Source organism: Trichomycterus rosablanca, chromosome 2 (assembly GCF_030014385.1).
Source record: "Trichomycterus rosablanca isolate fTriRos1 chromosome 2, fTriRos1.hap1, whole genome shotgun sequence".
In the NCBI taxonomy this organism is placed as follows: domain Eukaryota; kingdom Metazoa; phylum Chordata; class Actinopteri; order Siluriformes; family Trichomycteridae; genus Trichomycterus; species Trichomycterus rosablanca.
The window spans coordinates 35,038,557-35,052,649 of record NC_085989.1 but is presented as its reverse complement, the minus strand read 5'-3'; the positions used below and the strand labels follow the sequence as shown (position 1 = coordinate 35,052,649).

Here is a 14,093-nt window from a genome sequence, read left to right as displayed (position 1 = left end):
TAAGAGTAGCATGCCACATTGTTTGCATTTGGTCATGTCATGAAATTTTGATTCTCAACATGGTAGTATTAACAAAACATCCTGTTACTGAATGACATAATTCATTTTCTTTGTTTATTGTTTGTTGACTTAATTTAAAGCGAAATCCAGCTCTGCAGAAAGAGTTATAAATCCTTCTTTTCTTTAAAGGTTTGGTATTTCTGATTGCAACTGCACAGTGTCATGAACAGTATTTGCCCCTTTTTGATTTCTTTTACTTTTGCATATTTGTTACTCTTAATTGTTTCAGACAAAAAATGTATATGGCAAAGATAACCTTAGAAAACACAAAACACAGATTACAAAAAATATTTAAAAAATATGCAACACTTGTATCAGCTATGTGAAAAAGTATTTGCCCATGTAACATAATAATTAATGTCACTATTAGCCACAACAGCTACTCCCAAACGTTTCCCTTAAGTGGGGATTAGTCTTTCACATTGCTCTGAAAGAATTCGGGCCCACTTTCTGATTATGAACTAACTGATTAAGGCCCTGGGGTTTATGTTAGGGCTTTGATTAGGACACTTCAATTAAAAAATTTTAATCTTGACTTTTGACATAGCAGACAACAGAACATCGCAAAAAGCTTAGCAGATATGAGACAAGCTTTTATGTTTCTCTTGGCTGGACTTAAAATTTCCCTGTATCAATTTTTCTCAGTTTTTATAATGATCATAGGTCTGATCCTATCTAATCTGAGAAAGACCTGCAGTTTCTGGGTTCTTTTCTCATGTCCTGGTTAAGTCGGGTCCTTTCTGTGTAGAGTTTGCATGTTCTCCCCGTGTCTGTGTGGGTTTACTCCGGGTGCTCCAGTTTCCTCCCACAGTCCAAAGACATGCAAGTGAGGTGAATTGGAGATACAAAATTGTCCATGACTGTGTTCGATATAACGTTGTGAACTGATGAATCTTCTGTAATGAGTAACCATCGTTCCTGTCATGAATGTAACCAAAGTGTAAAACATGACGTTAAATCCTAATAAACAAACAAACAAACAATAAGTTGTTAATGTCCTTTTGGAAGAATTTTGGTAGATGGTCCAATTTAGAGATTCAACAGGGCTGGCACTAATCACGCCATGGATGTTTCTAGTAAAGCTGAATCTATTTATTAGATAAATGTGGTTGATGTAATAGCAATTACCAAGGTCTTGGCCAACTGATATGAAATCTACAATTGCAATTCTAAAACATTCCTGCTATATCAACAACTGATGGTATCACTGACAGATCCTATTACTAACGTTATGCAAAGCTAGTGTGTTGAATATGTTTATTCATAATTTTACTATCTTAATATTGTGGGTACGTGGTAATTACTATTACACAAACAGAGAGCTGGTTTTGTATACTTTACCAATAAATATAAATACCTTAACATAGAAGAAAAAAAGTAATCTAATAATGTTTACTTTTCTTCACCATGGATAATGACACATTTATATTTAAATATTTTAAAAAGTTAGGTCAGCAGTCTGTAGTAACTCCGCTACCAGAAAAAATAAATGAAATAAATAAAAATAATAAAAACATGTAAAAAAGAATTATGCTACTATTAAACAATACTTGCCATAATGCCGTAGCTGACCGAAGGTTTTTTATTTGGCGGCGATGACGAGGGCGCTCAGATGGTGACGTCAGTTCGTACATATTTCAGCCAAGATGGCTGATAGCATCCCACTAAATCCTGTGAGAAAGAATTCTAGAAAGGCTGCTTATTACAATGCTACCAGATCTACCAGGTTAGAACGCAAAAATACTTTATTCAGAACAACTTATTTAAGTATGTATTGTAGTCGTTATGCTTTTAAGTGCGTGTGTGGTGCTGCCGAAGTGCGTTAACTTTGTGGTTCCTGGGTTTGGAGCTAGCGGGCTAAGCTAAGTGTTATTGTTTTAGCGTGGGGCTATTAACGGTCTTGTCAGCTGTCACCTCACACTGATCCACCTCACACTGCAACACAACTGTAAACTTTATATATATATATATAGATATAGATATATATATATATATCTATATATATATACTAACGTAACTCAGTTTTTCATTTTTGAGGAACTATGATGTCACATGATACATTATACTATAATAGCTTTTATAGTAGTAAAGACTCGTTATGTATAAACAACTTTTTTGTGTAACTTACAACTATATATATATATATATATATATATATATATACAGTATATATATATATATATATATATATATATATATATATATACTAACGTAACTCAGTTTTTCATTTTTGATGAACTATGATGTCACATGATACATTATACTATAATAGCTAATATATATATTAGGGCTGTCAAAGTTAACGCGTTATTAACGCATTAACGCGATCTCAATTTAACGCGATTAAAAAAAATAGTGCCGTTAACGCAAATTCTATACAGGAAAAATGTACCTATACAGGCAGTAAGTGCCATGTAGAATTACATCACGAAGACCCGCATTGTTATGTTTTGTACTTAACCACGAAATACATATGACACTGGTTATGTGGAGAACATGTTTGTCTTTATTGCTTAATCCACAACTTGGAGCATCACACTTAAACATAACACGCCGTTACCCGCTGGTCACCTGATACACATATCAGCTCAGTGACGTACAGTGGTAACGTGAATCACGTAAATGATATACTGTATATCACACGCATGATAATAATAAGCTTTTTTCTCTCTTAATTTTCCCTGACAAATGAAAAACCAAAATATAGCAACCATAACATTATGAGGAAGAATTTCAAAGATATTCCTTTGCAATACTTTATCACTTCAAGAATATGATACAGACTGACCAACACTATTAAGCCAAATCAGCATTGAAAATTGACTTTACTTTTAATATTCTTTTACAATGCTGGTGCTTCTTAAAACTGAATATTTTCTTTTAAACAGAAGTGTTATTTAAATGCTATTAAATTGTTTTCCAACAAAATCCGCCCAATTTGGCGGATAACCGCCCAATCTGGCAACCCTGGAACGCGTTATTATTATCGCGTTAACTTCGACAGCCCTAATAAAAACGTATTCTGATATCCAGTTAGCAGCGTAGGGTTTATATAGCAGCAGGTAGAATAAGGTGAGAATAAGGAGCAAAAACAATCCAATATTGTGCAAAGATGCAAGTAATATAGTCACTAGTATGAGTTGTCAGAACCCAGGGAACAAGACTGAGTTGATTGTGAATGAGTTTTTGTGTATGTTAGTGTATGTACACCGATCAGCCATAACATTAAAACCACCTTCTTTAAAAAAAAAAAAAAGATTAATCGCGATTAACTATATGAAATTCTGAGATTAATCGCGATTAAAAATTTTAATCGTTTGACAGCCCTAATATATATATATATATATATATATATATATATATATATACTGTATATGTACATACTAACAACTCAGTTTTTCATTTTTGAGGAACTATGATGTCACATGATACGTTGTACTATAAAAGCTTTTATAGTAGTAAAGACTCGTTATGTATAAACAACTTTTTTGTGTAACTTACAACTATATATATATATATATATATATATATATATATATATATATATACACACACACAGGGGTTGGACAAAATAACTGAAACACCTGTCATTTTAGTGTGGGAGGTTTCATGGCTAAATTGGACCAGTCTGGTGGCCAATCTTCATTAATTGCACATTGCACCAGTAAGAGCAGAGTGTGAAGGTTCAATTAGCAGGGTAAGAGCACAGTTTTGCTCAAAATATTGCAATGCACACAACATTATGGGTGACATACCAGAGTTCAAAAGAGGACAAATTGTTAGCACCCGAACATCTGAAAGGGATGTTCGGGTGCTAACCCGGATTGTATCCAAAAAACATAAAACCACGGCTGCCCAAATCACGGCAGAATTAAATGTGCACCTCAACTCTCCTGTTTCCACCAGAACTGTCCGTCGATATATATATATATATATATATATATATATATACAGGGGTTGGACAAAATAACTGAAACACCTGGTTTTAGACCACAATAATTTATTAGTATGGTGTAGGGCCTCCTTTTGCGGCCAATACAGCGTCAATTCATCTTGGAAATGACATATACAAGTCCTGCACAGTGGTCAGAGGGATTTTAAGCCATTCTTCTTGCAGGATAGTGGCCAGGTCACTACGTGATGCTGGTGGAGGAAAACGTTTCCTGACTCGCTTCTCCAAAACACCCCAAAGTGGCTCAATAATATTTAGATCTGGTGACTGTGCAGGCCATGGGAGATGTTCAACTTCACTTTCATGTTCATCAAACCAATCTTTCACCAGTCTTGCTGTGTGTATTGGTGCATTGTCATCCTGATACACGGCACCGCCATTGGATGCACATGGTCCTCCAGAATGGTTCGGTAGTCCTTGGCAGTGACGCGCCCATCTAGCACAAGTATTGGGCCAAGGGAATGCCATGATATGGCAGCCCAAACCATCACTGATCCACCCCCATGCTTCACTCTGGGCATGCAACAGTCTGGGTGGTACGCTTCTTTGGGGCTTCTCCACACCGTAACTCTCCCGGATGTGGGGAAAACAGTAAAGGTGGACTCATCAGAGAACAATACATGTTTCACATTGTCCACAGCCCAAGATTTGCGCTCCTTGCACCATTGAAACCGACGTTTGGCATTGGCACGAGTGACCAAAGGTTTGGCTATAGCAGCCCGGCCGTGTATATTGACCCTGTGGAGCTCCCGACGGACAGTTCTGGTGGAAACAGGAGAGTTGAGGTGCACATTTAATTCTGCCGTGATTTGGGCAGCCGTGGTTTTATGTTTTTTGGATACAATCCGGGTTAGCACCCGAACATCCCTTTCAGACAGCTTCCTCTTGCGTCCACAGTTAATCCTGTTGGATGTGGTTTGTCCTTCTTGGTGGTATGCTGACATTACCCTGGATACCGTGGCTCTTGATACATCACAAAGACTTGCTGTCTTGGTCACAGATGCGCCAGCAAGACGTGCACCAACAATTTGTCCTCTTTTGAACTCTGGTATGTCACCCATAATGTTGTGTGCATTGCAATATTTTGAGCAAAACTGTGCTCTTACCCTGCTAATTGAACCTTCACACTCTGCTCTTACTGGTGCAATGTGCAATTAATGAAGATTGGCCACCAGACTGGTCCAATTTAGCCATGAAACCTCCCACACTAAAATGACAGGTGTTTCAGTTATTTTGTCCAACCCCTGTATATATAGTACAACGAGAAAACGGCTTGATCACATGATTTCTAGACACGAGTTACCTTGTTTGTTTATAAAAGGTTAGTCGAAAGGTTTGATGCAATTGACCTTTAATACTGATGTTTTATATCAGTAGTATTGTCAATAAAAATACCTGAAACACCTGAAGACTGGACATTCTGAGTATCAATAACTTCAGCACTGAAGAGTTTATTGAGGAAATGTTTATCTAGTAGTAATTCCCAACATTATTTGTAGGCTTAAAAGGGCTGGGTATCGCCCAAGCCCGGAGTGGCTAATCGGGAGATTCGGGAGGATTCCCGATGGGCCGGCTCATGTCAATCTCGAGTTTGGGCCGGTTGGATGGGAAAAATAATTTTGACACTTATCTGTCACTTATCGAATTTTCTTCTTGCATTCATTCATCTGACAGTGCAGCCCCTACCTACATCGCAGTAGATTAGATGGGTTCTACTATCTGAGGGAATTCTCCCCTCCCAAATGTTTCAGTTGGTTTGGCCCACGAGGCGTCTTCTCTGGAGCGCCGGCAAAAGTAAACATAGCAGAAAAGCGCAAACCAACAGTTGGTGGTGATGGAGGGCAGGAAGAGGCCAGGTGGAACCGAAAAGGCCAGGTTAAAAAAAGAAAGTCGTTGGAAGAAGATGCTGCCAAATGTGCCAAATGAACAGACCTGTTTTCCATTGGCAGACCCCAGTTGCAGCCGGTAAAGAGAGATATGGAAATAATTTTGTATTGTCACTGTAAGGCTATTGCGCAACATTTTCAATGTCAACTTAGCGTAGTTTATTTTGTAGAACCCAATACACACCATTAATCACAAATATCCAGTTTCAAGCTGAAAATAATAAACATAATTTGAAGTGTAATATATTAAAAAGCCTGAGGACAGTCTAACAGTTATTTAAACTAACATAGTTATCTGTAATGTAAAATATAACGTAACATGCTATATGTTAAATTGTTCAGACATTCAGAAAGATGTCAGCACGATAGCCTTTTTTATTTTAACAAATGGAGACAAATAGCCTAAATCACTATCAATTTTACACCATCATAATATAGGCTAAATTGTTAAAAAAAAACTTCAAGCATGTTATGTTATTCAGCAAAATAGGCTAACCCTTAATGAAATGTTTTATTTTAGCCTCAGAGCAGCAGATAAGCCATGTCTCATGTCTATAGACAATGACACCGTTATTAATAAAGTTACAGATACCAGTGCACTGCTTAGGAGGCTTTTGATGCTGTAGGTAGCCTACTAAATATGTGTGTAGTGAAGCTACTTAAGAGTTTAGTGTAAACCTAACAATAGAGCACCTCTCTGTGGGGAAGACAAATGCAATTTTAATTTCAAATTATTTTTATTTCAAGTTATTGCTTCTGTACAAATGTAAATACGTTTTCATCTTTATCACATTTTTTTTGCCTTTTAAAACTTTATCTGATTTAAATTTAAATTAAACATGTTTAAGTGAAGTGTTTTCTGTTATATACCCAATAAAAAGGCATTGTAAGAGCTAGCTGCTGTTTCATTTATTCAAATTCCTCCTCCATGAAAAAAGTGGGCCGGGTTTGGGCATGAAACTCCCGGGCTGAAAAAGGTGCCCACTCCGGCCCTGGTATCGCCACTAATTTCCTGGATCGATTCGATTCTGATTCACAAGGTCCCGATTCGATTCGATCTTAAATTTCGATTCGATTAAATTTCGATTCAACACATTTAGGCATATTTGAGTTACATTAACAGGTTTTGTTTAAATATGTACAGATGTACAGAGAACGAATGTGATAATTGTACAAAGAACACTCATTATTAAAAATATTTGTTTTTACATAAATAAGTAATCCACAACAAAAAACAGTAACATTAAATTTTTTTATTTATTATTATTTTATATTTCTGACACGCTACAATAGTGTATGTGTAATGTAAACATACACCTGGCTGTTGCACAGCTTATGCCAAGTTCACACTACACAACTTTCTGATTTGCCGGGTCGCTGTACAGTTCACACTGCATGACTGATGGGTGATGGGGGGGGGGGTTTCACATCTACACCATCTATCACCAGATGAGTCTGTCTGGTCTCCCAAACTACGTTTTGTCACAAAAACACACGTGAGAAGTGACGAGGGGTTTAATGAAACCACGTCCTAAAATACACTCCAACAAGTAGCGAGCGATCAAAGTTTGTGCGCTGATGAGCAGCGTAATATCAAAGAGAAAAAAATAAAGGAATCTGAGTGGATTTGGCAACACGACTAAGAGGGATTGTTCTGAAGTTGGAGGTTAATAAATATTTTGTTTTGTAGAAAACGATAACTATATTACGCCCCTGCTCCACTTGTTTACAACCTCTCCCGTGTGTTTCCCCTCGCTGTTTCACATTGATTAAGAGCCGAGTTGCTCCCGAGCCGGCAAATCTAGCGCAGACCAGTCGCCGAGAATCAGGGCAGAAATCATGTAGTGTGAACCAGGCATTACTGGAGCTTCTGCCATGCTGAACTGATGCGCAGGTCAGATCTCGTTGCACGAAAAAACAGTGGCTGGTCACGCGAGATTAAAGAAGGTAACAGATTTCCGTGTACACGGAAAAAGGGGCTCATTTAAAAGATCGATCTTGCGTTTATATGAATCGATATTGGATCATTCAAATAAAGATCGATTGGAATCGAAAAATCGATTTTATAAACCCACCCCTAAGGCTTAACTTTCTATTCTATTGTCCTCACGTCCCTGATTGGGCTTGTAGATGAAACTCAAAACAATGAACTGTTGTTTAAACAAAGTACTGTTGTTTTTTCTTTTAAATGGGCCAGTAGGTAATTAGAAATTCAAACAATATTATTTGACCCCAACTCAAAAAATTGTTGTTCGGAAATTTACTACTTAATACTACATGACTAGATGTTACAAATGCACTTGTGTGGCAGTATTTCAAATTGGATGTGAAGTGCAATATGATATTTGTTAATACAGTGGTACCTTGTAACTCAACGTCCCCTAAACTCAAAATCTTTAAACTCAACGCCCTTCTTTGAGAAATGTGTACCCTTAAACTCAGCGTTTCCCTTAAACTCAACGTGTAAAAAATTATTTATTTAATTTCAAATTAATAATGAACAGTCACTTTGTTCAGCACTCAGCTTGAGCGGTGCACTAATACGTCATCAAAATGTGCATATGAGATGAAACTGCATTTGTGTGGAATAACCACCAGATTCACTCTGAAAGTGTCCACAAGTATCTGTGTTTAGCTGGATTTTCCTCCTGTTTCACTTTTAAACTTGTTACAGCTCAGGGTTCTGAGAAATTGTTAGAATCAGCTTTTTATTTCAGTGTTTTTATATTATAATTGTGTTATTTTCAGTGTATAAGTGTCATAAACAACACCATTATTTTACATAAGCCTAAAATATATGTCCACGGGACCATGGAATGCATTAACAGGTTTCCCAAACATCCTGATGGGAAAAAATACCTTGAAACTCAACACCTTTTAAAGTTTCGAGGTACCACTGTATCAATAAATATTGTACGTCATTTTGTAGTCAAATTGATTTATAAGTATTAGTTACTGTATATCACCTGTAGCAGTTATTTAATTGTTTAAAATAGTTTGATGATTGAACAGGGTATAGAAGGAGCAGCTGTATGGACCCAAGCAAAAGCAGTGCTCTAATTGTTAGTCTGATGTGTGGCTGTAATCTGATAGCCTCTGGAGATTTGGCTTGTCTCAGTGTGTTACAGTAGCTTTCTGCTACACTGCTACTGAGCTGGTGTGTGAGGGTGTGCAAAAGGCTATCAGATTAACACTTAAGCATCTCTTTATAGTCAGTTTAGTTTAGTTTTGGCTGTAGGAAATTTAAAACGTCTAGTTTCTCTGGTTTTATTTCCCAAAAATAACCTGTGTTATTAGTGAACATAACAAAATGATGTTTTTATGGGTGTAAGGAAGTGTGTATGTTTATTTGTTGCATTTGCATAACATATTGTGTACTCCGAAAGTTAGACTGCAGTAAAATGCCTTTATTTATCAAATAGATATTAGAATTGCTATCGTCCGTAAACAACAGGATTCAGATATTAACCTAGGTTCAATCCCTGTCTCTGGTAACTGTCTGTCAGGGGTTTAGGTTTAGCCATTTAGGATTTTGGTCTAGGGCTCAAGGTGGCTTTCTTCTTTTTGAATGTACAGCTTCACTAGTGCCAACAATAACTGCTAATTTTTCAGAGCCAAATATTGCTCAGCTGCTCTTCAGCTTACAGCAACATCATGCCCATTGTGATTTTGTTCTTGTGGATCTCACACTGCTTTTCATTCCCAGGTACCAGTTTGAAGACGAAGCTTCGAGTCTTGATGAGATGCCTTTGATGATGTCTGAAGAAGCATTTGAGAATGACGAAAGCGACTACCACACACTTCCCAGAGCTAGGATCAGCCATCAGCAACGTGGTCTGGGATGGTTCCTTTGTGGAGGCTGGAAGGTTCTTTGTGGAAGGTAGATCACATTCTAGCCATTTTCTCACATACATGTTTTACTACGATAAGAAAGTTAAAATAAGGGAAAACAAGCTTCAAAAGTTAAGTCAAAGCACAAGATTTGAAAACTTACAATTCAATCAGATACACTCAGTTTATTCAGTACTGTAAAAGGTGTTTTTATGTTGTTTTACTGTAAAAGGTTGTTTTTATGTTTTGTTTTTATGTCTGTATAGTCTGTATATATTGGTTTAAATTATCTTATGTCACACAATTTTAAAGCTTATAATAAAATCAGTCAGTAGAGTACATGCTGTGTCTTTGCAAATACAGTTGGGTGGTATAGTCAGGGAGCCTATCATCACCTTCCTAAAACCAGTCCATGATTTCAGCAGCACAATAACTTGAATTTACATGCTAGCTCACCACCTACACTGATCAGCCATAACATTAAAACCACCTCCTTTTTTCTACACTCACTGTCCATTTTATCAGCTCCACTTACCATATAGATACACTTTGTAGTTCTACATTTACTTACTGTACTCCATCTGTTTCTCTGCATACTTTTTTTTTTACCTGCTTTCACCCAGTTCTTCAATAGTCAGGACCCCCACTGGACCACCACAGAGCAGGAGTTTTTTGGGTGGTGGATGATTCTCAGCACTGCAGTGACAATGACATGGTGGTGGTGTGTTATGTGTGTTGTGCTGGTATGAGTGGATCAGACACAACAGCGCTGCTGGAGTTTTTAAATACCGTGTCTTCTCACTGTCCACACTGTTATACACTCCTACCTAGTTGGTTCACCTTGTAGATGTAAAGTCAGAGACGATCGCTCATATGTTGCTGCTGTTTGAGTTGGTCATCTTCCAGACCTTCATCAGTGGGCACAGGCTGGATATTTTTGGTTGGTGGACTATTCTCAGTCCAGCAGTGACAGTGAGGTGTTTAAAGACTCCAGCAGCACTGCTGTGTCTGATCCACTTATACCAGCACAACATACACTAACCACCACCACCATGTCAGTGTCACTGCAGTGGTCTGAATGATCCACCACCCAAGTAATACCTGCTCTGTAGTGATCCTGTGGGGGTCCTGACCATTGAAGAACAGCATGAAAGGGGGCTAACAAAGCATGCAGAGAAACAGATGGACTACAGTCAGTAATTGTAGAACCCCTACAAAGACTTGAACAGTCTATAATTTTTATGGAAGGTTTATTTTAACAGAGAGAGACAGAATATCAACAAAAAATCCAGAAAAAAAACATTAAATAAAAGTTATAAATTAATTTGTATTTAATTAAGGGAAATAAGTATTTGATCCCCTACCAACCAGCAAGAATTCTGACCCCCACAGACCGGTTATGTGCCCATGAGGCACACAAATTAGTTCTGTCCCTGTATAAAAGACTCCTGTCACAGAATCAGTTTCTTCCGTTCAAATCTCTCGACCACCATGGGCAAGACCAAAGAGCTATCAAAGGACGTCAGGGACAAGATTGTAGACCTGCACAAGGCTGGAATGGGCTACAAGACTATCAGCAAGATGCTTGGTGAGAAAGAGACCACTGTTGGTGCGATCATTCGAAAATTGAAGAAATACAAGATCACGGTCAATCAGAATTACACGGGAGGAGCTTGTCAATGATCTCAAGGGAGCTGGGAGCAGAGAAATGCTGGATATGACCCCAAGAACACCATCCCCACCGGGCATTTCTCTGCCTCCAAACACGGCGAGTGGAGTTGATGCCAAAGAGCTCAATTTTGGTCTCATCTGACCATATCACATTCTCCCAAGCTTTCTCTGAATCATTCAGGTGTTCATTGGCAAACTTCAGACGGGCCTGTACATGAGCCTTCTTGAGCAGAGGGACTTTGCGGGCACTGCAGGATCTCAATCCATTACGGCGAAGTGTGTTACTAATGGTTTTCTTGGTGACTGTGCTCCCAGCTCCCTTGAGATCATTGACAAGCTCCTCCCGTGTAATTCTGGACTGACCTCACCTTTCTCAGAATCATTCTTACCCCACGAGGTGAGATCTTGCATGGAGCTCCAGAGTGAGGGTGATTGACTGTGATCTTGTATTTCTTCCATTTTCGAATGATCGCACCAACAGTGGTCTCTTTCTCACCAAGCTTCTTGCTGATGGTCTTGTAGCCCATTCCAGCCTTGTGCAGGTCTACAATCTTGTCCCTGACGTCCTTTGATAGCTCTTTGGTCTTGCCCATGGTGGTTGAGTGATTTGAATGGAAGAAACTGATTCTGTGACAGGAGTCTTTTATACAGGGACAGGACTAATTTGTGTGCCTCATGGGCACATAACCGGTCTGTGGGGGTCAGAATTCTTGCTGGTTGGTAGGGGATCAAATACTTATTTCCCTTAATTAAATACAAATTAATTTATAACTTTTATTTAATGTTTTTTTTTCTGGATTTTTTGTTGATATTCTGTCTCTTTCTGTTAAAATAAACCTTCCATAAAAATTATAGACTGTTCAAGTCTTTGTAAGGGGGTAAACTTACAAAATCAGCAGGGGATCAAATACTTATTTTCCTCACTGTATATGGTAAATGGAGCTGATAAAATGGACAGTGAGTGTAGAAACAAGGAGGTGGTTTTAATGTTATGGCTGATCAGTGTATATCTCTTTTCCACCAACAAAGTGCTGGTGCTATGGCGGAGCTGGTGCCGGTTCCTGCGAACTAGAGAACATTTTAAGAATATACTTGCATTTACACTGGTTTGAGAGCTTGACGATGTGGGCGTTCCATCATCTGGAAACAGAAGTTGGAAGACACTATAAACAACATGAACGTGCTCTTTTCAACTTTTTCAGCATCTGTGTACAGTTATAACACAGCGTGTTGCACCAACTTCTGTGAACATCAGATTATGTGACCTCATTGGGCACTTTTTGTTATTTCTATTTAATTGCGGTTACGTTATGTTGCTGCACTGTTTCGTTGTTTTTCTGGTATTTTTTGTGAGGACCACATCACAAGTAATGCGTTTGTTTCTTCTGCGGACTGATAGTTCACTGATGGTTCATTATTGTTGTTTTTGCTGCAGTTCTCTTGCTTTAGTTATAAATAGTGGAAAGACGGGTAAACAATGTTTCTATGGTGACGCTAGTAAATCCCCCCCCCCCTTTTACCCGCTGGCTGCTTGCGTCACAGGTTTGCTGGATTGTTGGTGTATTGTTAATAAATAGAAGAATATAGAAACAGGCAGAAACTCGAGTGGCACAGCTGTGAATTACGCTAGGCCATGTCTTCGGATGGGTTGGTGTACTGTCCAGTGTGTTACTGCATTGTGCCCAGCACAATGGGACCCTGACCAGAATTAAGCATTTGTAAAACATGAAAATGAATCATACAAAAACAGATTTTAGCACACACACACACAAAACTTTGCTAAACAATTTTGTTGTTTTACTGTGTTGTACCCTTTCTAATTTTAATACATGCATTAAAAATTATTATGAATAATGATAAAAATGCACTTGAATTTGTTTTAAATAACTCAGTGATAAGCTAGCTATGATGTCATACAATGTCACTAACCAAGGTAAAAGCTGGACTTTGAGGTATGCTTTTAAAAAAAAAAAAAAAAACCAATTTAAATTATTTGGACTTGGTCTTGACTTCGACTCTCCTCATTATAGACATGGTCTTGAAGTAATAGAACATAAGCACTAAAAGCTAAGCTTTGTTTTAAAATGAAAGAACATAAACACTAAAAACGTAGGTAAAAAATACATGTGTCCTCTGACTCATTATTGATATTCAGGCACCTGTTTATGTGGCTCTGTGTGTTTAAAAGAGGGAGATAATGATTATGCCAGGTTGGCTGTGAGTCTCTAACGCACCAGTAACTGTGCATGAAATACGCAGCTAAGGTCATGTTTGATTAAGCGTCTTGTTGTGCATCATCGGTCACAAGAGACTCAGGTTAAGTACTGTGACTAAATTTTAGGTCAAAGGCTGTGCATATTTTACCCAATTCACAATGTAGAAAGATTGATTCTAATAAATTTTTATTTACTTAAATACTGAACTGTTGCTACAAAAACTATTAATGTTTTTATTGGAGGTTTATGAAAGTGACTGTTTGATTGACTGTAGTTCTCACTGCCATTTGTTTCTCACTGATGCATCTCACTTGTAAGCTGCATATCGATTTTGTTTTCCTAATGAGCAAATCGGATTTCGCACAGCTGACCGGTTTAATGCTTGCCAGTAATTTTCAGTGTGCTTAGGCAAAGGATTATGAAACGAACAAATAATTCAAGCATAGTGACTGTGCTTATTCAGACGTGTCAGTTATT

At 37.9% G+C, this 14,093-nt stretch overlaps 1 protein-coding gene across 2 annotated transcripts in view; it reads left to right on the top strand.

Annotated features, from left to right (window-relative positions):
- Positions 1–1,706: 1,706 nt before the first annotated feature.
- atp9b (ATPase phospholipid transporting 9B) overlaps positions 1,707–14,093 on the top strand; it is a 67,952-nt gene continuing 55,565 nt past the window's right edge. The window contains exons 1-2 of one of the 2 annotated variants that reach the window (XM_063014849.1): positions 1,707–1,786; positions 9,605–9,778. In XM_063014849.1, coding sequence (XP_062870919.1) covers positions 1,707–1,786; positions 9,605–9,778 — 254 coding nt within the window. The remainder of the gene's footprint in view (positions 1,787–9,604; positions 9,779–14,093) is intronic. The other variant, XM_063014850.1, reaches the window with a different exon arrangement.